General features: G+C 45.6%; 1 protein-coding gene across 3 annotated transcripts in view; it reads right to left on the bottom strand.

The window, feature by feature from the left end:
- The window catches only part of PDE3A (phosphodiesterase 3A), a 1,456,379-nt gene that overhangs the window by 36,612 nt on the left and 1,394,406 nt on the right, over positions 1–25,361 (bottom strand). For all 3 annotated transcript variants that reach the window (XM_078674052.1, XM_078674054.1, XM_078674053.1), the window contains one exon: positions 3,430–3,676. In XM_078674052.1, coding sequence (XP_078530178.1) covers positions 3,430–3,676 — 247 coding nt within the window. The remainder of the gene's footprint in view (positions 1–3,429; positions 3,677–25,361) is intronic.

The raw sequence follows: 25,361 nt of genomic DNA, 5'->3' as shown, positions 1-25,361 counted from the left end.
TCTTACCCAGTCCAAAGATCAGGGCTTGATCCATCACCGTTTTTTAGCTCACTGCACCATCCCAGCTCAGAACTTGGCTATATGCAAATTAGTCTGTTCCTGTCCCAGTGCATGATGGGAACAGGGCAAACCAAACTACCAAGCCAATTCTTATACTGGGAAGGAAACAAGCTTCCGGGGACCGGTTTCTGCCATTTCAGGCGTCGTCGGCCCGGCTTGCTTGAATCCTGATGGTGCAATGAGCAAGGGACTCACATCTGAGTATACCCTTCCACGCTTATGGTGGACAAAATGATTCAGAAAAGGGGGTGGTGATGAACAGAGTGCCTGAATTAAGCAGACCACTCTTACTCAGTCCAAAGATCAGGGCTTGATCCATCACCATTTTTTAGCTCACTGCACCATCCCAGCTCAGAACTTGGCTATATGCAAATTAGTCTGTTCCTGTCCCAGTGCATGATGGGAACAGGGCAAACCAAACTATCAAGCCAATATTTATACTGGGAAGGAAACAAGCTTCCGGGGACCGGTTTCTGCCATTTCAGGCGTCGTCGGCCCGGCTTGCTTGAATCCTGATGGTGCAATGAGCAAGGGACTCACATCTGAGTATACCCTTCCCCGCTTATGGTGAACAAAATGATTCAGAAAAGGGGGTAGTGATGAACAGAGTGCCTGAATTAAGCAGACCACTCTTTCCCAGTCCAAAGATCAGGGCTTGATCCATCACCGTTTTTTAGCTCACTGCACCATCCTAGCTCAGAACTTGGCTATATGCAAATTAGTCTGTTCCTGTCCCAGTGCATGATGGGAACAGGGCAAACCAAACTACCAAGCCAATTCTTATACTGGGATGGAAACAAGCTTCCGGGGACCGGTTTCTGCCATTTCAGGCGTCGTCGGCCCGGCTTGCTTGAATCCTGATGGTGCAATGAGCAAGGGACTCACATCTGAGTATACCCTTCCACGCTTATGGTGGACAAAATTATTCAGAAAAGGGGGTGGTGATGAACAGAGTGCCTGAATTAAGCAGACCACACTTACCCAGTCCAAAGATCAGGGCTTGATCCATCACCGTTTTTTAGCTCACTGCACCATCCCAGCTCAGAACTTGGCTATATGCAAATTAGTCTGTTCCTGTCCCAGTGCATGATGGGAACAGGGCAAACCAAACTACCAAGCCAATTCTTATACTGGGAAGGAAACAAGCTTCCGGGGACCGGTTTCTGGCATTCCAGCCGTCGTCGGCCCGGCTTGCTTGAATCCTGATGGAGCAGTGAGCAAGGGACTCATGTCTGAGTATACCCTGCCACACCTATAGTGGCCAAAAACGATTCAGAAAAGGGGGTGGTGATGAACAGAGTGTCTGAATTAAGCAGACCACTCTTACCCAGTCCAAAGATCAGGGCTTGATCCATCACCGTTTTTTAGCTCACTGCACCATCCCAGCTCAGAACTTGGCTATATGCAAATTAGTCTGTTCCTGTCCCAGTGCATGATGGGAACAGGGCAAACCAAACTACCAAGCCAATTCTTATACTGGGAAGGAAACAAGCTTCCGGGGACCGGTTTCTGCCATTTCAGATGGGGCAGTGAGCTAAATAACGGTGATGGATCAAAGACTGAGGGTATGGCATGTTTTGCAAGTACATATGGATTGGTGTTATTTTGTCCATGGGACAGATGTTACTGTAAGACCCAAAGACCAGACATAAGATACATCAATAACAAGCTACTCATTGTTGATACTTGGCATGTCAGCAGAATTGTGAATGACTAGAGACCAGTCTATATCTGGCTGTAGAGACCATTAGCATCCTTTCCACCCCAACGTCATGCCACTCCATTTTAGACATACAACTCATGCTGAAAGCTAATATGATGAATATGCAGTTGTTTGCAAAGAGAGAAGTAGATTAAATCAAATGTGTATCATAACATAGCTATAAAATAAGAGTAGTGTCTTAGTTTCCACCATTTCCCTGCTTACAGCATGCATGTATTGCTTGTCAGCAGTACAGGACTTCTACACAATAGAGAGCTACAGCCGCAATATGTGCAATCATTAAATTTAAAGGTTACATATTTCAGAATGTCTACACCACTCCATCATATTATCATGCATTTGTTCTAAAATAACAACTTCCCATGCCAAATTCATTGAAATTACTGGTTCACACTCAAAAATCCCCTCTCTGTCCTAATGAAGCATAAAAATAAAATGTTATTGAATCACTCTTATGCTTGGATACCAACTGCAGTAGATCAAATTATTAAGCTGTCTTAGAGAGAGGTCAGAATATTGGTGTGAGCTGTGACTGAGCATAAACAAAGTCCAAACAGGACTTAGGAAAAGGGTGTGGTCTCATGGCTAGACTGCTGACTTTGAGGCTGGGAAACCAAGGTTTGAGCCTCAGGCTCGACTCCACATCCTGTGATTCTGGGCAAATCACTTAATCTCCCCGTGCCTACCAAAAACATAAATACGTCCTTGTGTAATGCAACTGGTGCTCATGTAAAGCGCTCCAATACTTTCGAGTCAAGTTCACGCTACAAAAATCTGCAAACTCCCCCCCCCAACAAAAAAAACGGACTCCTTAAAATGGTTTCTGCAAGGAATCGCTGGCTTACCCTTGGTTCTATGGCTTAGGGAACAAGACTCGCCTCAGAGAAATGCATGTGGTACATGCACAACAGCTTACCAAAATGCCAAAACATTCAGAAAATAAAGAGTGTAAAATATCACATAGTGAAGGAAATCATGAACCTCTGGGTAAAAACAAGTTTCGATCTGTTCTTCATTTTACAGTTTAAACAATGAAGACAAAATGTGTTATTTCACACAAAAAACACACACCAATCACTATCATTTATTTGTATGCTCGCTGGTTCTCTTAAAATTGGACTACACAAAAGTAATTTATGCTGGCTCACATTAATTTTAAAAAAAACATCTTCAAAAACTACAAAAACATGGAGTTAGATCCATTTTCAAATTATACACGTCGCCAGATATATGTAATGGGTGCAGTCATGAGTATATAGGTTTTTATTCATTGAGAAGAATATGCCTCATTTAATCACAATGTTAAAATACCAGTTCTTTACGGACATTAGATATGTACAGAAAGAGCCCACTAGAGACTTGCATGCTTTTCAGGCAAGATATCATCAGAAACGTCCTACCATTTAAAGGCAACTTTGCTAGATCTCTCTAAGTAACTTTATTGTTAGGTAAAAAAAAGAAATAAACAAGCAAATCAGATTTGACTCTCAATGTTCCTCATCCTGAGACTGAGTGTAACTCTATTTTTCAAGTAATTCATTGTTGCAGCTTCAGAGTGTTATTTTTATTGTCAAATTCCACATAAGGTCCATTAGAGATACTTCCCTTACTTGACAGAAGATATGTAATAGTAAACAAATCCTTACCCGTTGATGTCTCTGAACATTCTGATGTAGTCTCCTCAGCTGTTTCTTCTTCATCATTTTCATCCGTGTCTCCAGACTCATCGCTGTCCTCCACCCATTTCCCTGGAATGAGTCCTGCTGAGTCATATGAGTTACATAGTGGTCCCACAATGTGCGTTATAAAGGATTCCTGAAGCTTGGCTAACTGAGGAGCTGAGCGGTCCATGAAGGGACTTATTGGTAAGCCAAGGCTTGATTCCTCATCACCCTGGAGATCAGAAATATAACAAAATGTTAGCTATTAACTTGTTATGACATCTGTTTCTTGTTTGTAGGTATTTCTTTAGCCTGAGATGTTATTTCGAAACGCATTAAGCTGCAGGTATGATCCATACAATGAATTAACACAATTTTGAGTAAATAACTTATTTTGTGCCATGCCTGAATTTCAAGTGATCATCCTTAATTACAAGGACTTGTTGTGGGGCAAGCAGCCAAATCAAAATCCACAGCTCAAAAATTTGGTAGAGGAGAAAGTCATGGAAACAAATTAACAGTTCCGAGCTATGTTGAGGATATGAAAATTGATCAAAGACAAGCACAGGAAAAAGTTAATAAGAATACATTTGGACTCTATTTATCATCAACAGCTTGGGGCACAACTGCACCGATTAGACATGTGGAAGCAATGAAATAGGCCTTTTCAATATGTAGGAGCCTGGTGCATATCAACTTGCTACATATTAACTCGTCCACCAGTTAGCAAATGCTACAGTGATGGTAGCTCATAGGACACAGCACTGCAGAATATGGGCATGTAAGCCCATCATGGTTTTAGTTTAAATTGAGGGGATAATAATTCCAGTGCTGTTCTGTTCACTTTTGTTATATTGTGTACTGTTCACTTGTTTTACGCTCGGTGGAAGTTTTACACTGTAAATGCTACCAATCTTAGGCCATCACACCCACCCAGATGATTATGGCCTTGGGATTAATCCTCCTCTAACAGCTGTTTCCCAGTGTCCCTTGCTCTGGGTAAATCGTTCCAGGGTAGCGTGGTGTTCTTCACAGTTAGTATATTTAGCATACTGTACAGGTTATGTTTGTGTAATGCTAATCTTTCTGTGCATCTCTGACTGTGTTAGAATGTACAGAACATGTTATGTGATTATGCACTTAAAAGGAACCTGGGATTCAGTGCTTGCTGGTCTACTGGGCCCTTTCAGATGTTTATTCTGTTACTTGTAATAAATCTATTTTAAAAATTCATCTATCTTGTGTCGTGGAAAAAGTTATCTCTACAAATTTGGCGACTAGCATGGATTCATATTTTTTTCTCTGGTTTCCCTTTACCAACTTGGGCTTCGATGTTTCTTCACAAAGGTACTCAGGGCCCAGGGGATCATTTTAAGACATTTTCAGTTCATGTATTTCTCATTGCATTAGCATTGTGGTGAACGGCACATTCGGACATTATTCAACGCTACATTCAGCTAAGCTATGCGACAGTTAAGGAGTCTGGTATTCTAGCGGCAGTGTGTGCTTGGATGAATAGAGCGGTTTTACAACATTTTCAAAAATGATAGACTCCTTTATGAAACTCAGTTGGACAATATACATTTTTCAGCTGGAGCCGCATAACAGTTACGAAGCGCGTTTTTCAAATATTGTAAGACCACAGGCACATGGAAGAGTCTCGGGCTACACTCAATTCTACTTATAATTCCTGAACAGCATTGTTCAGGCACAGGACAGACCACGGGAAATCTCCATATTTCTCTTTCAACTACCACTGTTACGTACCATGTATCTCCAATGCTATCCTGAAACTGTCTAAGGGAATCTATGTTTTTTCCAAGCATCTTTCCCGGTGCAGGAGAGCTTACGCAATGTGACGTATTTACGGAACTAGACTAACCTGCGACAGTCATGGAAGTCGCACAGTGGGCATATTAAGTGGGGGAAAATCTCAATTTGCTTCTACTAAGCATGTTCATTCAATTCAGTGGCGCGCACACAGTAATCTTTTCAGAAAAATGTTTTTGTTATTCTGGACCATTACAACATTTAATCAGTGACATGCAGACTTTGTTTTACAAACGAGTGTTGCTTCAGTGATACGCACACTTCTTCATATTGTATGTTCTTTGTTGTGCATCTACAGGGATAACATTATATACAATTTCTACTGTGTTTCTGAGTTTAGAAAAACAAAAGAATAAGAAAAAAAAGGAATAATACAGATGAAAATTAGAGTACAGCTTATGCCTATGCCATAGGTTCTTAATCTTTAATTATTAATTTTATACCTTGTCAGCATAATTATTTTTTTCTCTCTTTTTTCCATTTCTCTGGTCCTTAGTGAAGTTCATTGTTTTAAGGCAGGTAAGCTAGCAGTTAGTCCTCCAAGTCCATTTTTATAAGAACCAGGTGAACCTCCACTGAAATGGAGTTTGTAATATAGATTGTTTAATGCTTATTTAGAGCCTTTGGAGGTGTGAAAATTAAAGCAGATAGGAAACAAAGTCTTTTGTATTATTATCTTGGATTTTGAGGTCAAAATGTGTTTAATCATTTACCAGAATATACAGGTGTGGACAGTGAAGATATGGATGAGTTGCAATTGGCTGTTAAGCAATTAGGTCTGTATTTTGAAAAGAAAAGTCAACTTAGTTGTTCATAGGCACACATTTTTTACGAGAGTGCAAAGTCCCAATTATTAAATTGACTCCCATGTAACACCATTAAAAATACTAGTCAATTATTGTGAGTTTGAAAGTTTCACATCTCAATTAATTTGTGACCAAATAGTTTGTAGATATCATTCCAAAAAAAGATATCAAAAACTATTGTCCTGCAAGAATCCTTCATTGGATGAGGCTATTGATTTAGCAAAAAGTATAGAGCGTTCGGAATTGGATGCTAAACAACTAGAAACAGAAAATCCTCATATATCAGTTGTGAGTAGTAATTCTCAAAACAAAGTTGTGTGACTTGTTTATGTTAGGAGAAATAAAAATTCTAAAGCAAAAGGAAAGATGAGAATAAGATGAATGCAGGCCGAGATCAATTCAAAGTGTCTTGTTACAGATGTGGGTCTTCTTCTCATGTATCTAGTTTTAAAAATTGTCTTGCAGTCAGTCAAGAATACTGGAGATGTAAAAAGATGGGGCATTTTGGTAAGGTATGCAGGGGTGGTAGGTGTGTTTCTGGTAGATATGTACATGATCATACTGAAAATGAAGAATCTGATGACGTTCAGAGAAAAGTGGAAATATTAGCTTAATCTATAGATTGTGTAGATATCAACAGTGTGCAACAAGAAAAGAAATATTGTGATCCTCTGGTTCAAGTGAGTTTTGACATCCATCCCATTTCCCTTCTTATTGAGTCAGGTGCAAGAATCACTATTATAGCACTTGAGTACAAAGAGTCCTGGAAGCATAAAACATTGTTACCGTCTGATGTTATAGTGACTGCATTTGAAGGCAGCAGAATAAATCTTGAGGGTATTTTTGGAGTGATATTTCATTCCAAAATAAAACTAACACATAAAGGTATAAATGTTTTAAGATGGTGGCATCAGGCTGAATTTGGAATGATAATTAAACCTGAAGACAAGAACCCTGTATCAATTGTGAACTCTGTTTTTGATACACATTGGAAGCAAACGTATTCCATTTTATTAAAAGAAATGGGTTGCATTAAAACAATTCATACAACATTAAATTAAAGGAGGAAGCAATGCCGGTAAAACATAAACTTCGCATTGCGCCAAATAGCATTAGAAGTGAATTGTCTCAAATGGTAAAAATATGCAAGAATAAGGGATTATTGAAAGAGTTGATGCTACACTGTGGTTATCACCCATTGTTCTGGCCAAGAAGAAGAATGGTGATTTACGCATGTCAGTAGATTTAAGATCGCTAAACAATGCCCTATGGGTACAAAATTATCCGTTACCATGTATAGATGATTTGATCACATCTGTAGATCTGTAGGTCAGTCCAAAAGGTTTATGAAATGGATTTGCGAGCAGCGTACATTCAGGTAGTATTGAATGAGCAATCATGACATTTAACAGCATTTGTCACATCTGATGATACCTTCTAATTTTGTCACATGCCACTTGGACTGGCCTCAGCGGCATCTGTGTTTCAAAAGGTGAGGAGTATGATTCTTAAAAACCTGCTTAATGTAGTTGCATTTCTGGATGATATTTTTGAGCATACTGAGACAGAAGAGAAACACAATGAAGTAGTAGAAAAGGTTCTATTGACACTACTAGACAATGGTGTGGTGTAGTTCTTAGGGAAGACAAGTGTATATTTCGAGTAAACTCAATAAAATATGTGGAACACATCTTTCAAAGATGGGGTGAAACCAAAACCTAGCATAGTAGAATGTATTTTACATGTATTGGATTGTGTGAATTCTACGCAAAGTTTATTAGAAGTTTTGCGAAGTTGGGGCGTGGCTAGCAGCCGATGCAAGCGGACGCCGCCTAACGAGGCTCCCGTCCTTTGCCCCTGTAATCCGCCAAAATATCCGTAATTCGGCGCAGAATCCCCGTGGAAGTCGGGTTGATTCTGCGCTACTCATCGAAGCCTGCCCAGGGTTTGTAACGGGCCTGAAGACCGCCCGCACTCGGCGCTGGGAAACCTCCGAACCCGGGGACGACCGACGACAAAATGGCGGAGTGTGGACGCGGCGAGCCTCGCACCTGTCGGTGAGGGGACCCGGAGCTCGGCGGTCGGACTCCGACACCATCGGTAGGAGAGGACTGACCTCCTGAGGCGACCTGGTGTCTGTGAACTGCGGTGAGGCGACAGCGGCGCTGTGCGGCGGAGTGCGGACCGGGACCCTAGGGAGCCTGAAAATCGACGTCCCGGCTTCTGGGCCTCCTCCCCTCTGACGTAGGGGCACCCTTCAGTGCGCGCAGGAGGCGGACGGGCGGACCCCTGCGTGGATCTCGGGAGTGTGGCTGAGCCCGAAACACAGGTGGCGCGCTACAGCGGACCGCCGGAGGTATAATGACCACGCCGGCGGTGGAGGGCGGGAGACCCTGAGAGAGTGAGCCCGACGGCGCAGTGCTGTGCGCGAGCCCAGCCGGGAGACCGACCCGCCTCTCCCTGTGGGCAGAACTGAGGGGGGCGCCCCTGCCTTGACGCCTCGGCCCACCCGTCCTACAGCCTCACTCCGTTGCCCTACTCCTGGGGGCCTCGGCGGGAGTGACCAGCACCCTGCGCACACCCTGAGGCACACGGGGCGCAGCGCTGACCGGCGTGGGGGTGAGCCTTCGAAGAGAAGGGACAGTGCATACGAGCCTTAAAGCTGAGAGCAGTTCAGACCCAGGCAGAAGGTTCTGAATCCACCCAAACGAAAGAAGACGACGACTGGCCGGCGATCTGTGGCTGGGCGGATATGTGGTCTGGTTAGTGACTGGCGGCTGGGACTAGCTGCCCCACTAACGAATCGGCGGCTCAGCCCTCCACTGGTGGACCGGCATTGATGGGAGTGCGGGACCGTGAGCACGGACGCCCAGCACACAGTCCGGTCTCTTGGCGACCCATGGTGAGTGGAGGAACGTGGTGGGTCGACGCAGCGGTGCAGGGCGGGAACCGGTCCTGACCGACGGGAACAAGCGGACCGCTGTGGGGCCACACTGCGGTAGAGGCTGGCCGGGGGCTCCCGCCCTTCCCCCGACGTAGTGGAGGGGGAGACACCTGAGTGCCGCGACGGGACCCCTGGAACACGACTGCTGCTGCAGACGGGCGACTCCTGCCCGCTCAACCCGCGGCCTACAACCTCGCGAGTACCGGCTTGGCCTAGAAGCAGTGACCGGTCATCCTACTGCAACTCCTATCATCCACGACCGACCCTGCCCGGCCCAGCGGTTGCCAGGAGGAAGCATGGGGAAACCAAAAGGGCCGAAAGGTGAGGCAGGAACGGCTGCGGAGGCCCCGGACAGCTTGCAACAACCCCAGTCAGACTTGCTGACGATGCAAGACAAAATCCTGGAAGCCATAGCGGCCACGAGGACCGCTCTACAAGACGACATTGCTCAGGTGTCGACGGGCCTGGGGCTCTTGCGGGCTGATCATGGAAAGCTGGCCGACAGGGTCACAGAAACTGAAGTCACTCTGAAAGAAGTTGTGCCGGGCCAAAAAGCTTTAGAAAGTAAACTAACGGACGCCCTGGAGCGCATCCAGACGCTGGAGAGGAGGGCGGAGGATGCGGAAAACCGAAGCCGGAGGAACAACATACGCCTGGTGGGCCTTCCGGAGAAAAGTGAAGGGGCAGACATACTGGGCTACGTGGACAACTGGCTGCGAACAGTCGTGGTGCCGGAGGGTCTGTCCCCGTTCTTCACGTTGGAGCGAGCACATCGCGTGCCTGCTCGACCCCCGAAGCCGGGACTCCCCCCGCGACCGGTGGTGATTAAAGTACTCCACTACAGGGACAGAGACTGGCTCCTACAACGAGCGAGAGAAGCGGGACCCTTCCAGGTTGAAAATAGCAAAGTGACGCTGTTCCCGGACTATACTTTCGAAACTCAAAAGCAACGAGCCTCTTTCCTCTCCATTAAAAAAGAACTGCGTACTGAGGGCCTGCAATACTCGCTGTTGTTCCCAGCAAGGCTTCGAATCTCGTTGGATGGGAAAGCACTGTTCTTCACATCATCGGCTGATGCCTGGACTTGGTGGGACTCTTATAAGGCCGGAACGGATGGGGCCCACCACAGAACTGCGGAGGATTTCCAACAGAGATCAGTACGACGATCCAAGAGGCTTCGGAAACGTGGCCAGCACAAGAAGCGACCGACGGAATCACAGACGGCAGTGGAGCGGAAGGCGGCATTGCAAGCGGTGAAAGAAGTCTCTCGGGTGGTGACCCCGCAGCGGCGAGGGGAATCGCTCTCAGAGGACAAACAGACGAGGTCGGAGACTGAATTATCGGAGGTGAACAGCACGATGGGCCCGACTGTGACGCCTCAAACAGCGGAGGAAGTATTTGGCAGCTGAGGCTCGTGTCTGGGGGGGGCTGGTGGCGACAGCCTGGATGGACTGGCGAACCCGAACACTGGAGCAGGAAGATGTGAGACTGGTCAATCGTGAGTTTGGATGGCTATTGTGGGGCGGAAAGGGACGTGGGAGGCGAATCTTGCTGAAGTAGCTAGTTCACGTGCCCAGAGGCCCCTAAGGCCGCCGCAGTACAGACTGCGGAGTAGACAGTTTTGAGAGCACTTTGCTCTATTGTTTGGACGGGTGCGACTCTTTGTGGTTGGGTCCTGTTCTAGGGGGGGTGGATGTCTAGAGATGTTGGGGTAACTCAGGACTGGGTGGGGGGCAAGGGGAGGGGGATGGGGCAGAGTAGGATTGGAGGGCGATGGGGAACTGAGGCAGAGCAGTTGGGGATGGGGGACGGGGAGGGCGTTACTGGTGTCTGGCGACTGTGGGGCAGAGTCCTTAGCAAACAAAATCGAGATGATGGATAGTGTGGGTTCGTTAAAATGTGTGTCCTGGAACGTGCGGGGTTTGAACTCAATGACTAAAAGGCACAAGGTTCATTCTTACCTGGTCCGCAGGGGGGTCCACATTGCCTTCCTGCAGGAAACCCATCTCACTAAAAAGGAAGGGGCCGCGTTACAAAGGAGGTGGAGGGGTCACCTGTTCTACACCACATATTCTGCATTTGCTAGGGGGGTGCTACTTTGGATCCGGGCGGGGATCCCCTTTAAGGTCACTAGGCAGACAGTGGATCTGGAGGGCCGATTTGTAGCTGTCGAGGGGTTGCTGAGGGGTCGTCATATAGCGCTCTGCAGCGTTTATGCACCAAACACTGAGCAGGCACCCTACTTCACAAAACTATCCAAACATTTAGCAACCTACTTTGCGGGCCCGGTGTTGATGGGGGGGGACTTCAATTCTATTGAGGACACCACACTAGATAGGTCGCACCCACCGCTGCACGCATCCCCGGTGCACAGACTGGCGAAACACAGACTGCAATGGCAAGGGCAATGGGACCTCACTGATGTATGGCGAGCACAGCACCCTGGTGTACGGGACTATTCCTTTTATTCCTGCATGCATGACCTCCATGTCCGTATAGATGCGTTCCTATGCTCCCAACAAGTATTACCCTTGGTAACCCGGGCGGAATATCTAACACGCACGATCTCAGACCATAATCCCCTACTACTCACCCTACCCTGGATGAACGGTAGTACGCCAATTCCAACGTGGCGGCTCCGTCCGGACACGCTGGATGACCCGCCATTCAGGGCGGACCTGGAACTTAGGATCACCCAATACTTTGTAGAAAACGAGGAGGCAACCGCCTCCAGAGCAGTCGAATGGGACGCATTCAAGGTAGTGGTGAGGGGGCACTGTCTTGGGAAGTTTGCAGGCGCTCGTCGAACACTGGTGGAGGACTTAGACAGGGCAGAACGAACGTTGCGGGAAGCAGAGAAATCACGGCCTGGCCATCCCGAGTTGCAGGGCAGGGTTGGAGCAGCGCGAGAGGCAGTTGCGGCTGCAATGGAGTGCCTACGCAGCTTCGATTATAAATCTTATTTAACTAAGACTCTTGCTGAAGGGGACAAGACGGGAACGCTCCTAGCCTGGCTGGCCAACCCCCATAAAGGTTCCTCCCCGATACGACCCTAACAGATATGAGCGGGGAAGTGCACAACACCCAACCAGGTATAGTACAATGCTTCACAAACTACTATGGCGCTTTATATACTAGGGGAGCAGGGGCCCGACCTGAAGCGCGGAAGCCCTATTGATAGAGTCACGACTACCCCGACTTGACCCGGACCACGCCACAGCAATTGGTGGCCCGATCGACCTTGCCGAAATTAGAGGAGCCATTATGAAAATGGCGCGAAACAAAACGCCGGGGACGGATGGGCTACCCATTGAGTTCTATATGAAGTATATGGAGATACTAGCCCCAAAACTTAGAACGGTGTATAATGAAGCCAAAGAGAAGGGAGAGTTACCCCAGTCGATGCGCGAGGCGATCATGATTCCGTTGCTAAAACCGCGCAGGGATGGCACAGATCCAGCATCATACCGACCGTTATCGATGCTGACGACAGATTACAAAATCCTGAGTACGATTCTGGCAGGGAGACTGATAGCACATATGAGGGGTTTGATCCACGAGGACCAGTCGGGCTTTATCCCCACCAGGAACACGTCCCACAACATACGACGGCTGCTCAGGCTGCTGGCAGACCCGCCACAAGCAGCGGAAAGCCCAGTAGTGTTGTCAGTTGACATAGAAAAAGCGTTCGACAGCCTGGAATGGGACTACCTTTACGCGGTGATGCGGAGTTTTGGCCTCGGGGACGACTATATAAAATGGACCAAGGTGCTGTATGCGCGGGCCGGAGCGAGAGTAAGAGTGGGAGCGTTAATATCGGACCGCTACGAGGTGAGCAGAGGAACGAGACAGGGCTGTGCACTGTCGCCTCTGCTGTTCGCTCTGGCTATGGAGCCGTTTGCACTGCTGGCTAGGAGAGGGGAGGCATACCGTGGCCTCGAAGCAAGAGGGGAACACCACCATATATCGCTATACGCGGATGATCTCTTGCTATTCTTGGATAACACCGGAGAAGCGGTTAGGGGCGCGGAGGGCCTGCTAATGAGATTCGGGGCACTATCGGGCTTGAAGGTGAACTGGGCGAAGACTTGCCTTTTCCCACTCCGGAAGGAGGAGAGACGGCCACCGGCAAACATTAACATGCGCTGGGAACCAGATTGCCTGCACTATCTTGGGGTTTACATCTATCACGACCCCACCAACTTGTTGGACGGGAACATTGGTCGCTGTACTCGAGCGTTGAAGGGCAACATGTCCTTTTGGGCTACCCTTCCCATATCCATGATGGGACGGGTATCCCTCCTCAAAATGATCGCACTTCCACGCTTGTTGTACCTTTTTAGGACCCTTCCGGTATGGATACCGGGAGAAGTCTTCAGGCGTTTAAAATCTGACGTGGTGTCATTCCTATGGGGGGAAGGCAGGCGGCGAATAGCGTTGGCGACTCTCATGCGCCCTAAAGATCAGGGAGGGCTTGCAGTCCCAGACTTCGAGCTCTATTATCTGGCGGCGCAACTTCAATTCTTCACGCAGGAGGTGGCAAGGGTATATCGGGGACCTGACCACGAGAGGGACACGGGCACCCCCCGCCACGTGCTGGCATACGTGGCCCTACAACAGAAATTATTCTTGAAAGGGTTGACCCAGGAAGAAAGGACACTGCGGCTATGCTGGAACCGCATGCAACGGCGGGCGGGCGGGTCCAGGCCACCCTTACGCACCTGAGATTCCTTTAGGGATGTTGACGGCCCTTCCGCACGGAGGGGATTGGTCGAACCTCCAATTGTGGGAGGAAGCGGGCCTTCAAATGATCGGAGACTTATACACCGACGGGGTGCTGATGGACTTCCAAACTCTGCACGAACGATATGACCTCCCTCGAGGAGACTATTTATTGCATGCAGCTGTGGTGAGGGCAATTCAGAAACATTGGGGGGAAGGACTGCTTGAACCTAAATTGTCCTTGGCGTGTCAATACACGATGATGACAGCAGGCACGTTCAAGGCGGTGACCTGTCTTTACTCCCGAATGAGCACGGAAAACATTCCACCGTTAACGCGCCTCAAGACGCACTGGGAGACAGACCTGCAAAAAGAAATCCCGAATGCGACGTGGTCCCAACTAATTCAGCGAGCCAAAAAAAGCACTAGAAACGCCCGTTTCCAACTAATACACCTTTACATCCTGCATAGGGCCTACCTCACCCCGAGTAAAATAATACAGTACTTTGGCGCGCAGGACGCAGCATGCCCCAGATGCGCGCTAATAGGTGCGGACCTGCTACATATGCTCAGGGACTGTCCGCGCTTACAGGAGTATTGGAAGGGAATTGGGGACACCTTGAATGAGATCACGGATAGAGCCCTGCACTACGATAGCGCGGTCACCCTGCTACACTGGTTTCCACACACACGCAAAACCAAAATATCGAGCAAATTTATATACATGGGTCTACTGATTGCAAAAAGGGAGCTCACCAGGGGTTGGAAATCTAAGACAGCACCAACACATCAAAAATGGTTACACGAATTTCTGAAATGGGCGGCAGCAGAGAGCACACTTAGGTACCAACTAGCCCGGCGCACGGCGGATGAAAAGGCGCAGGAAGCGGCGTTAGCGTGGGAGACCCTAGTCCAAGCGCTGAGGGACAGCGCAGGCACAAGTGACGATGAAGATGAAATGCTGCACGGGGAGCCCCCAGCAGAGACAGGGTTGGACACCGCACAAACACCGGACACACACACCTAAGCACTGTTTCCATGATCCTACTTATTCCAACTCGACTGCGTTCACGAACATGACACGTTAGCTCAGACACCAGGGACACGGGGAGGGGGGTGGGAGAAAACAGTTAAATTAATCATTCCTACGAAGGGAACTAATACACCACCACGGATGCAGTGGGAGCGGTACACACAAAAGCGGAGGGGGTTGGATCACTGTGACATCTGTGACTAGAGGTTGGACACCATGATACATGTCTCTACGCTGCCCAGCCTCCGGGATGTGGGTTGTAAGGCAGTGTAAATAGTGGGTGGAGATACGAAAGTGGATTACAACCCTGAGACCAAACTGGTATATGTGTGGTGTGACCCGAATTACCTCTGCAATAAAAATTATTTTACAAAAAAAAAAAAAAGTTTTGCGAAGTTAACAGAATGTTTCAGAAAGCTTTTTTAAAAAGGTACAGATTTTATCTGGACTTCTACATGCCAAGAGAATGTTCAACTAATTAAACAAAGTATAGTTACAGCTCCTGCACTTCAACTATATGAAGGGGGTTGAGATAAATATGTTACAGTTGACGCAAGTTCATATGGAATGGGTGCCGTCTTGTTACAAATGATCAGAAAGAAAGAGGTCACCATCGGATTTGCTTCAAGAAGGATGAAAGAAGTTGAAATGAGGTATTCTGTAAAAGAGAAAGAAATGTTGACTTGTGTGTGGGGCATAGACAAGTTTAGGCATTATTTGTGGGGAAGAAAATGTTTTCTCAAAACGGACCACAAACATTTGGTCAATATACTATCTGGGAACAAGATAAAAAAAAGCTACAGCCAAGTTGGCAAGGTTATATACAAAATTACTGGAATTTAATTTTTGCAGGGGAAAAATGTGAAAGCTAATTTTTTGTCCAGATTACCAATTGAAAACAGCTAAACAGATTCTAGGGAACAGGAAGAAATTGAGGAATGCACCATTGCCAGTGTTGAAGACATAGTAATTTGTTCAAACGTGGAGGAGTGCACCAATGCTGTGAAAGCTGATGCAGTTCTCAATCAAGTAGTGAAGTTGGTGATGTCAGGTTGTCCTAAGGAGGAGTGAGTATTTGTTGATTTGCAACCTTATTGGAAGGTGTGTAATGAATATTCCCTAGAAAATAGCAAGTTGGTTAGAGATGGTAAGTTAATTCCTCCTACTTGTTTGAGACATAACATATTAGAGATAGCTCATTCCGGCCTTTTAGGAATTTTGGCAACCCTGTATGAACAAAGAATTGTACATGTTGATTAGAGATTGTGTGCAGTGTTCTTACAGTAACAAATATTTGCAACAGTTACGCCATTCCCATACCGGTTATCTGTCCAGACAAATAATGACAAAGAGTAGCAGTGGATTTCCTAGGACCATTTCATATTTTACCAAACAACATGAAGTATTTTGTGGTTTTGACTGATCGCCTTTCAAAGTGGGTGGAGGTGAGAGGTTTCTCAGAACCTAACACCACGTCTGTAATTCGTTTTTTGCAAGATGTATTTTGCAGTGAAGGGGTTCCTCAAGAGCTTCTAACAGATAATGGTGTGCAATTTACTTCTGATATCACGGCTGAATTTGTAAACAAAATGGGGATTACACACTTATGTACATCTTTAAATCATCCCCAAGCCAGTGGCAAAATCGAAAGATTCAATAGAGTATTTGTGGCATGCATACAAAGTGCTATACAAGCTAAGGTTGATTGGTAGTACAGTTGTTTAAACATTGAATCCTTTCTTGAAAGTGGCTATATTTGAGGAAGAAATTGATGTTTCTAATGAATCGGTTAAAGCCAATAGTGTCAGTGATGAATTCAATAAAAGAGTTTGTAATAAAAATTACAAGTACAAAGGAAAAGTCTTTCCCCTTTGTTTAAGTTGGGGGATATTGTTAGAGTCAAAGGTCCCTTGTTATTGCAAAAAGGGAAATCGAAATTCAGAGAACCAGCCATTATATTGGAAGTCAGAGATCAAGCTGTGAGAAACTGTAATGGGCAATGGTGGAACTTGGCACACATTGCTAAAATAAGCAGAGTAAGGAATGATGTCAGCAATGAAGGGTCTTTGGAAAACCAAGTAACATCTAGGATGAGAAAAAGTATAAGAGTAAGGAAATTACCAAGAAAATTGTATGACTAAGTGTCAATTTTGTCTATACTATGTTGTAATAAGGTTTATATTTTTTTTTATTTTTGGGAAAAGAGGGAGATATGTGGTGTGCTTCACAGTTAATATATTAAGCATACTGTGCACATTATGTTTGTGTAATGCTAGTCTTCATGTGCCTCTTTGACTGAGTTAGAATGAACAGAACTCCTGGGGCCCTTTCAGAAGTTTATTCTACTACTTGTAATAAACCTATTTTACAAGTGCATCCATCTCGGGTCCTGGAAAGTGTTATCTCTACAAGTAGTCCCTCCCCTTCTTGTACCTGTTCCTTTTTAACCTGAATTCATTAATACTTAAAAAATAAATTGAAACAACTTGCAAGTGTGGCTTTTAACTTAAAACATGAGTCAGATCAATTGTCTGTGCTAATGCTTGTTCCAATTTGGGGACTCTTTTTTCGGGCACATGGGGAGGACCTTGGAACCACATCATATTCCCCTTCCCTCACACTTCTGCAGTGTTAAAGCCTACTTTTCTCCACCTTTTTCCCCAATTCCCACCACCTTTTTAGGTCTTGCGCCTAGCGTTGCAGTGTGCAGCACTGTCGTGCAGTGCGAAACCTCATGTAGGGGTTCTGAAAGCTGACCACACGCTCTTGCCTGTGGTTTTACTTTTGTGGGCTGTAATTGGCTTTAGCATGTGTTTTTTTTACAAAATGGAGCACACAATTGAGCAAAGGCGGGCGCATGTCCCACCTTTGCTCTGCCCACTTCCCATTTGTGTCTGTTACATGCAGCAGCGCACGTTCGCCTCGCTGCCGCACTCCCTCGCCCCCGCGCTCCCTTGTTCCTCTGTGGTGACCGTGCACCATTGGTTTATAATCACCAAAGCCTCCCTTTAAAATGACGCGCTCTATCCCTTTCACTTTGTAGTTTTTCTCTCTTTTGCATGACAAATATACACACAGGGCTTTGCTGAACGGATGACATAGTGGCTGGTATTATAATTCCTTGAAACCGACATTAATCCTTATTAATGCAGTTGGGTGAATGGAGGAGCCAGGAAGATCACTGGCTGAACTCAGCTTCCGCTCTGAATGCCTCACCAGAGCTCAATAGTGTGCCTCGTTTACTTTTGCCACAGGTTCCTTTGTCAGTGCTGGAAATAATACCAGCGATTGGAAACTTGCCTAGACAGTCACAGGACTGCATGACTCACCGGGGTACGCCATGAATGCTAAACAAACTCAAAGGGAGCACAGTGTTCATGAGGCACTTTTTACAGACACAGATTTCGAAACTGGTACAGAGGTTGCTGTAGTGACAGTGTGATATATTCTGCATAGCTCGCATTCTGCTCGTGCTCGGAAAGTTCAGGGTCACAGCAAAACTCAAACTCGGGTTGCCTTCCAATTATCACTGCTTTATTGTATTTAATGCTGAAATGCTTTTACAATGTCCAAAGGGATGTAGTTCACCTCTCGGGTATTCATAGATAAGCAATGCAGACATGAGTGCCCCCCTGTAGAGCAGGGGGGCGCTCCTTCCGCTATCTAGCGATTAAAACCTATCTAGCGATTAAAACCTATCTAGCGATTAAAACCTATCTTTTTCCATCACAATAGTTCTGTCGTTGGCTCGTATCTGAATCCCTTGCTGTGGTTTCGGGATAGGTCTGTGTGAGTGAAAGCGCCGGGACGCCCCTTTGCTGGGGCGGCTGAGCGCTATACAAGCTCATATAACATAACATAACATGAGGGACGATAACGTACATCGCACTAGTGCCAGCAAGATGACATCAGCTCCTGGCTATTTAGTATCGGTTTTGAGCAATTTTTCCTCTGTGCCAGGAAGTTCTGCAGTGACGTTTGTAGTGATGGTCAGTGCAAGGTTTTGAACCACTCGGTTGGTATAAACCAAGGATAGTACAAGTGTAGTGCAAATACATGAGGAAAAAAGCATTTGGAATGCAATAGGTCTCGCATTACTGAATGTTTGAGCTATTGGTGTTGCATAATTATTAGCAATGCCAATAGCTCAAACTTAATAATGCGAGACCTATTGCATTGCAAATGCTTGTTATTTTAGGAGGCACATTTTGAAATCAGTAGATACATTTTCTTATTACCCTTTGTTTTCAATTTTGTTAAAATTAACTACATTGGTATTTTTAAATAGTTTAGATATTTATTCATAGAATTTGGCATAATAAAGCATATGCCCATTTTTAGCACCAACATTTCTTGTATGCTTCCTCTCTGACATTGCGGTGTTGTGTTTTCCTGAATATTTGTTGGAGGATTGAGTGTTTCTTTGCAGAGGAATTCATGATGTTTACTTAGCACCATTGGTTCTATTTCAATCGTCTGAAGAAGGTAGACAAATTGTGTGAAAGGATGATGTTTTGGAAGTATACAACTGATTCAATAGCAGATCTCCATTGGAATGTCAATAATAATGCTGCATTACGATGTGTATGAAATTGGATCACTGGTCGAGTCAGGCCTAATGTAGAGGCAATGTGTAAAGTATTTAAGCAGCACACAAACAGTAGGAAAGTAAAAACACAACACAAGAAAAATCTCCCACCAATTTAGAAAAATAGAGTACAATGTGAATATTATCTGAGACCGAAATTACATAAATCCAGTCAAGAAAACCAGAGATATGCAATTTTAAAGATTAAGCCTAAAAGCACATAGCACCAACTGTTGTCATCTGTTTGCACTGGACCGCGACAAAGTCACATGTTCAGGCCCACTGCTATGGAATGCAGCCCGAATACGAGGACCAAGTTAAGCCTGCTGAACAAATGACCTTAAATTCGGGTTGGGGAGAGTTACAACATCCTGCGAGGAGAATGCGTTGCGTAAAAGCTGTTTTGTTGGGATGTGATGTGAGGTCCTGCATTGAGGATGCTTCATGTAGCAGTGGTTCCAATGCTGAGTTGCGAGGCAGTGCATTGTGCTGTGTTGCTTCTGCTAGGACTGCAGCTGGGCTGGCAGAGCACTTTCAGGCCCACTTCCAAGGCACCAGGATTGGGGTGGCAGCAGGGTCCAGGTGGGGAGTTCAAGGTGGCTGGAGCCTTTTCCGTCTCTGAAGCTTTGATTAAGAGGCCAGCCAACTAGCCCTTGTTGTCGCTCTGATGGTCCAGGGTTCAAGATGAAGTTCCAGTTCTTTTAACCCAGGTAGTAGGGTAGCAGATTAGCAGGGCAGAAGAGGAGCAGTTCTACTTGCAGCAGAGCAGCACAGCCACAGAGGTGTAGTGGAAAGTTGAGTATGAGGGTCCAATATTTTATACCTTGGTGCTAGTTTCAAAGTAAGCTAAGGTTCTTGAGGTTTCCTCCCCAAGAGATGTTTGGACCTTCCTGCTTTTCTGCCCTGGCCTGAGCTTGCCTGTTCTAATTTTCACTGGTCATTATTCTACTTCCTTGGTCCCTCCACACCACTCCAAGATGGCCGCCCCTAACCCTACCACGCTGTGACTCCTTTCACGCGTCCGAGTCCTTTCTTGGTTTCTCAGACTGAGATTAAATTCCATGCCCCGCCCATACCCCAGCAGCGATCACCGCCAGAACCCCACCCGTCCTGCCATCGAGCAAGACAACATTGAGTAAGTACCGGCAAGCTTTGTACCCTATTCTCTTGTGTGCCCGCACGCCGGCCCTAGACCCTCGTGCTCATGTTTCCCATTTGTCTCTACCAGACCCTTGTACGCTGGAGCATCGCGCTGCCGAGCTAGCGACCCTGGATTTCGCAATACAAAGTAAGTCCTGCCAGGCTCGCAGGTCACTTTTCTATTTACCCGTGACCTTCACCCTACCAACTATTCCCTCCATCTCCCTCTCTTTCCCCCATAGTTATCGACCCAAACCACGGTGCCGTGCCGTCTGGAATGGCCGGTTAATGTGAGTACCAGTTTTTATTAAAATCACGATTTTAGTGAACCCGACTGCCACCAGGTACTCTAAGTACAATTATTGTTCCTTTCTCATCCACCCTGACAGAACCGCTGCAATATCCAAACTAGCAGAGTAACATACTGCTACCTTCCGCCACTATTTGGAAAACGCGTGGACACCACGCAGGTATATCCCGGCGGGTTAATCTCTTCCCGTTCATTTTTCTATGCACATATTTCACTGCGCCGAAAAATTTCACTGCGCCGTTAAGTTGTTTAAATGTAGAATAATGTCACGACTCTAAACACTTGAATAACCTCAGTTTGTTAAACATGCACCCGAGATCACGAATGATAATTTAATTCAGGTTCGTCTGTATGCCAATAATCACACAGACTTACTCAGAGTAACTTCCATTTCTCTTCCGCTGTAGTGCTGCACAATATGATTAGTTGTTTTGCGGCACCACAATATGAACTGAACCCATGCCTAGCAATTTCGAATTCTAACGCAATTTCTGCTTATGTCTTTTTTTCCCCCTTTTTTCCTATTAATTATATGTCGTTGTGTAAATCGCCATAGAGGTTCTGTTATTACGAAAATGTTCTCAAGACAAACATGACCTATTTTTTGTCCTGATGATGATGCTTGCATTTCTAATAGCATCGAAACGTCGTCGACCTGAAAGCACCATATGTTTTTTCACAAAGTCACATAACGCTTTTTACAATGGTTTGCTAAAAATGAATCCAAGTCTGTAAAACTGAATACTAGTACAGACCGCCTTGTGCGCCCTTACATAATTTGCCTTCACTTGTTTTGTCTTGTTCTCTGTGGGTCACAGGTTGTGCCCACTTGTGTATAAATGTTTACTATATGAACTAACCTAAAATACTCAAATTAATAAATCCCTGTCCGGTTGGACAAAGGACATATATACTACTTAGTGTATGTCTATCTTTTACATGATCCTAATTTACTAGGGTCCTCTGTGTTTTGAAATAGATTACTGCCCAAGGACCCTAGTGCTATTCCTTTTGGGTTTTCCCTTGTCATGTATAACAGTATGTAGCACAATCGCTGGATTGTAAGGGATCGGAATCCCTCACCTCTCTCAAGTGGGTCCCCTACTCCCCTTCTCTGTTCCCCTTCATATATCATTTCTACTCAGCTTTTTGCTAGGCATGTCTGACCCCCACCCCCCTCTACAATTTAGATTACATCAATAAAATCCTAGGAGGCCCTTCTCTTTTTTCCGACTCAGACAACACTTCCAATGTACCAAGCCCTACCTCTACAGTTGAGTTAGAAAAAGCCAAGAAAAAAGAAGTCAGACTAATATTAATGATAAAACTCCTGACAGACTACCTTAAGGCCAATATAATCCCTATTGGTCTTCAAGTTCGCAACATCCCAGGTGTATTCACAGATAATCCGAAATACCTGAACGGATTTAGCTATATTAGCACCACATGTTCCCGGCACTGGATGGTGTTGGGGATTGACATCGCCACAGAGGAACTTAAAAAACTGGCCAGTGAAATCAGTGACCTTGAAAAACAAATAAAAGACGAGAACACCAACACTGAGGCTAAAAAACTTTTGGACCAAATTCAGAAAACAGTTGAAGATTTCCACAAATTTGAAACCAATAAGAAAACCATTAAAATAAGAAAAGATATAAAGAGCTTCAGCCAAGAGAGGGCATATACATACCTTAACAAAGACTACTATACCAATCGTCCCTATAGTTGCCCCCAAAATCAGAGACCGTGGGGAAGGTTTAACAGACGGCAGAATTTTGTAGGATTCTCAGACAGCTCGGCTGAATCCTCAGGAAACTCTGACCAAAACGACAGCCCAGGTCCCTCAAATAGGAATTTTTTATCAAGAGGCCAAGGACAAACAGATCCCCTTGGGAAAGGCAGAGGGAAACAACCACAGAGATGGCCAAATCCCCCAAACCCCCCGGGCGAACGGACCACCCGTCGCCAACATTACCGTTGGTAAATGACAGTGATTCATTGTCCAACAATGCCCCGAGCATGGAGGAAAATAACACCATTCTCCCTATATTTAACTTGACCAAACACACACTATCCAGCAGTGAGGTCTCACTGCTTAGCAAGGGACTTTCATTTGTTCCTACTATACGCCCAAACTTCTTGGACGCCCAGACAGAACTCTTAAGGTTCTTCAGGAAGGTAAGGTTGCATGGTTTCTTCCTTCTTAATCCCAGCCCACAGAAACATGCCAATACACCCTTTAAACCCCCATCAAAATTCTCACCCACAGGCAGCATGGTCCCACCTGAAATTCTAACCTTCGAGAAATTAGTTCTCAATGATTTAGCCATATTAGAGAACAAAAAAACTTTTATTCCCTACAATATCACCATCCAGGAGAAAAATGCCCTTTCCACCTTAAAGAACAACCAGACCTTAGTCATCAAACCGGCTGATAAAGGCGGGGGGATTGTAATCCAAGAAATCGACCAATATAAAAATGAAATCTTGCGGCAACTCTGCAATCATGAGCACTATTGCAAATTGCCACGCAACCCCACTGCAGAAATACAAAAACTAATTTCTGAAGTCACCAATGAAGGTTTAGAGGCAGGCTTCTTATCCAAAAAGGAATTTGAGTTTCTTAACACTAAGGCTCCTAGAACCCCGGTCATATACTGCCTACCCAAAGTCCACAAAAATTCTGAACAACCCCCAGGACGCCCTATAGTCTCTGGGTGTGGGTCCATTCTGGAGCCCCTTGCATGTTACATCGATCATTTTATCAAGACATTTCTCCCCACAACCACATGCTATATCAAGGACACAATGTCAATGATTAACTTTATTGAAGAACATCCGTTTGATCCCACATCCAGCACTATGTGTACGCTGGATGTGGAATCACTGTATACTAATATACCCCAATTTGAGTCTCTGCCGTGATCGAGAAGTTTCTAGACACACGTCCCCGTCCCCATAACGTTCCATCCAACTTCATCCTCCAACTTCTCGAAATATGCCTGACCAAAAATTTCTTTCTGTTCGAGGGACAATTCTACGGTCAAGTCGTGGGACCGCCATGGGGGCTATTTTTGCCCCCAATCTGGCTATCCTGTACATGGATCACCTGGAAAACTTAAACATTCTAGATGCATCAAACCCTTTCCACAGTGGCATCGCCCTGTGGAAAAGGTATATTGACGACATCTTTATGATTTGGACTGACTCAGAGGCCTCATTAAACCAATTCCTACACTGGTTGAACAACAACAGTGGAGGATTAAAATACACCATGGCCAGCAGCAAGGATTCTATACCTTTCCTTGACATTGAGATAAAACACACTGAAGGTCGACTAACGACAAGTATTCATCGTAAACCCACAGAATGAAACACCCTATTGAATTACAGCAGCCACCACCCTCGTGCCCTCAGAGACTCTCTGCCCTATTCACAGTTTCTACGTATACGCAGAAACTGTTACTTCAAACAGGATTACTTTTCAGAAGCAAAAACACTGAGTGTCAAACTCAGACAAAGGGGTTACCCACGGAAGCTGGTACGCCGCTCGTTAAAGAGGGCGTGGGACTGTCCCAGAGAGACGTTACTAGAACCTCGAATCAAGAATAACCTAGACCGAATCACCTGTGTGACCACATTCTCCCCTGCATCGAATGCGATTAAAAAAAGTGTCTTAAAACACTGGCCAGTACTAAATGCCGGTGTCCTTAACTTGGAACGACCCTTGTTTGCCTTCAAAAGAGCAAAAAATATAAAAGATCATTTAGTCTGTGCTTCACTTCCACAACCAGATGCCAGAACTACCCTCAATGATGTGTGGAACTTACCAGCTCTCAAGGGCCACGCTAAATGTGGCCAATGTGTTTCTTGTGACTCTACTATCGAGGGCAAGACCTTCTCCTTCGGCACAATCAAATATGATAGACACCATTTCACCAATTGCAATTCTTCAAATGTAGTCTACGCAATCTTCTGTCCTTGCATGTTGATATATATAGGGCAAACAAGCCAGAAGATCAAACTACGGATAGGACAACACAGAAGCAGAATCCGCTGTCAAACTGCCAATGCCCCACTGGTGGAACATTTCCTGGAAAAAGGTCACACAGAGAATGACTTTACATGGACTGTGATCATACAGATAAAAGCCCCACCCAGGGGAGCAGACATTTCACAAATTCTGAACAAAGAGGAGCTACATTGGATCCTGAGATCGGACAGCATACGAAAAGGCCTGAACAGGGTTGAGGATTGGACATCATTGCTGTGAGGTTTCTTGAATAAAGAAACTTCCCCGGATAAAGACAATTCCTCCTGATCACCTAGACATATTGTAAATGATAGTAAAGTTTTTCTGTTGTATATAGACACATAAGTCACCTGTTTTAATTTTCACTGGTCACTATTCTTCTACTTCCTTGGTCCCTCCACCCCACTCCAAGATGGCCGCCCCTAACCCTACCACGCTGTGACTCCTTTCACGCGTGCGAGTCCTTTCTTGGTTTCTCAGACTGAGATTAAATTCCATGCCCCGCCCATAC

The sequence above is a fragment of the Lissotriton helveticus genome, chromosome 1_1 (assembly GCF_964261635.1).
Source record: "Lissotriton helveticus chromosome 1_1, aLisHel1.1, whole genome shotgun sequence".
Taxonomy (NCBI): Eukaryota; Metazoa; Chordata; class Amphibia; order Caudata; family Salamandridae; genus Lissotriton; species Lissotriton helveticus.
Note: the sequence above shows the minus strand (reverse complement) of the source record. Positions and strands in the feature narration are given on the sequence as shown.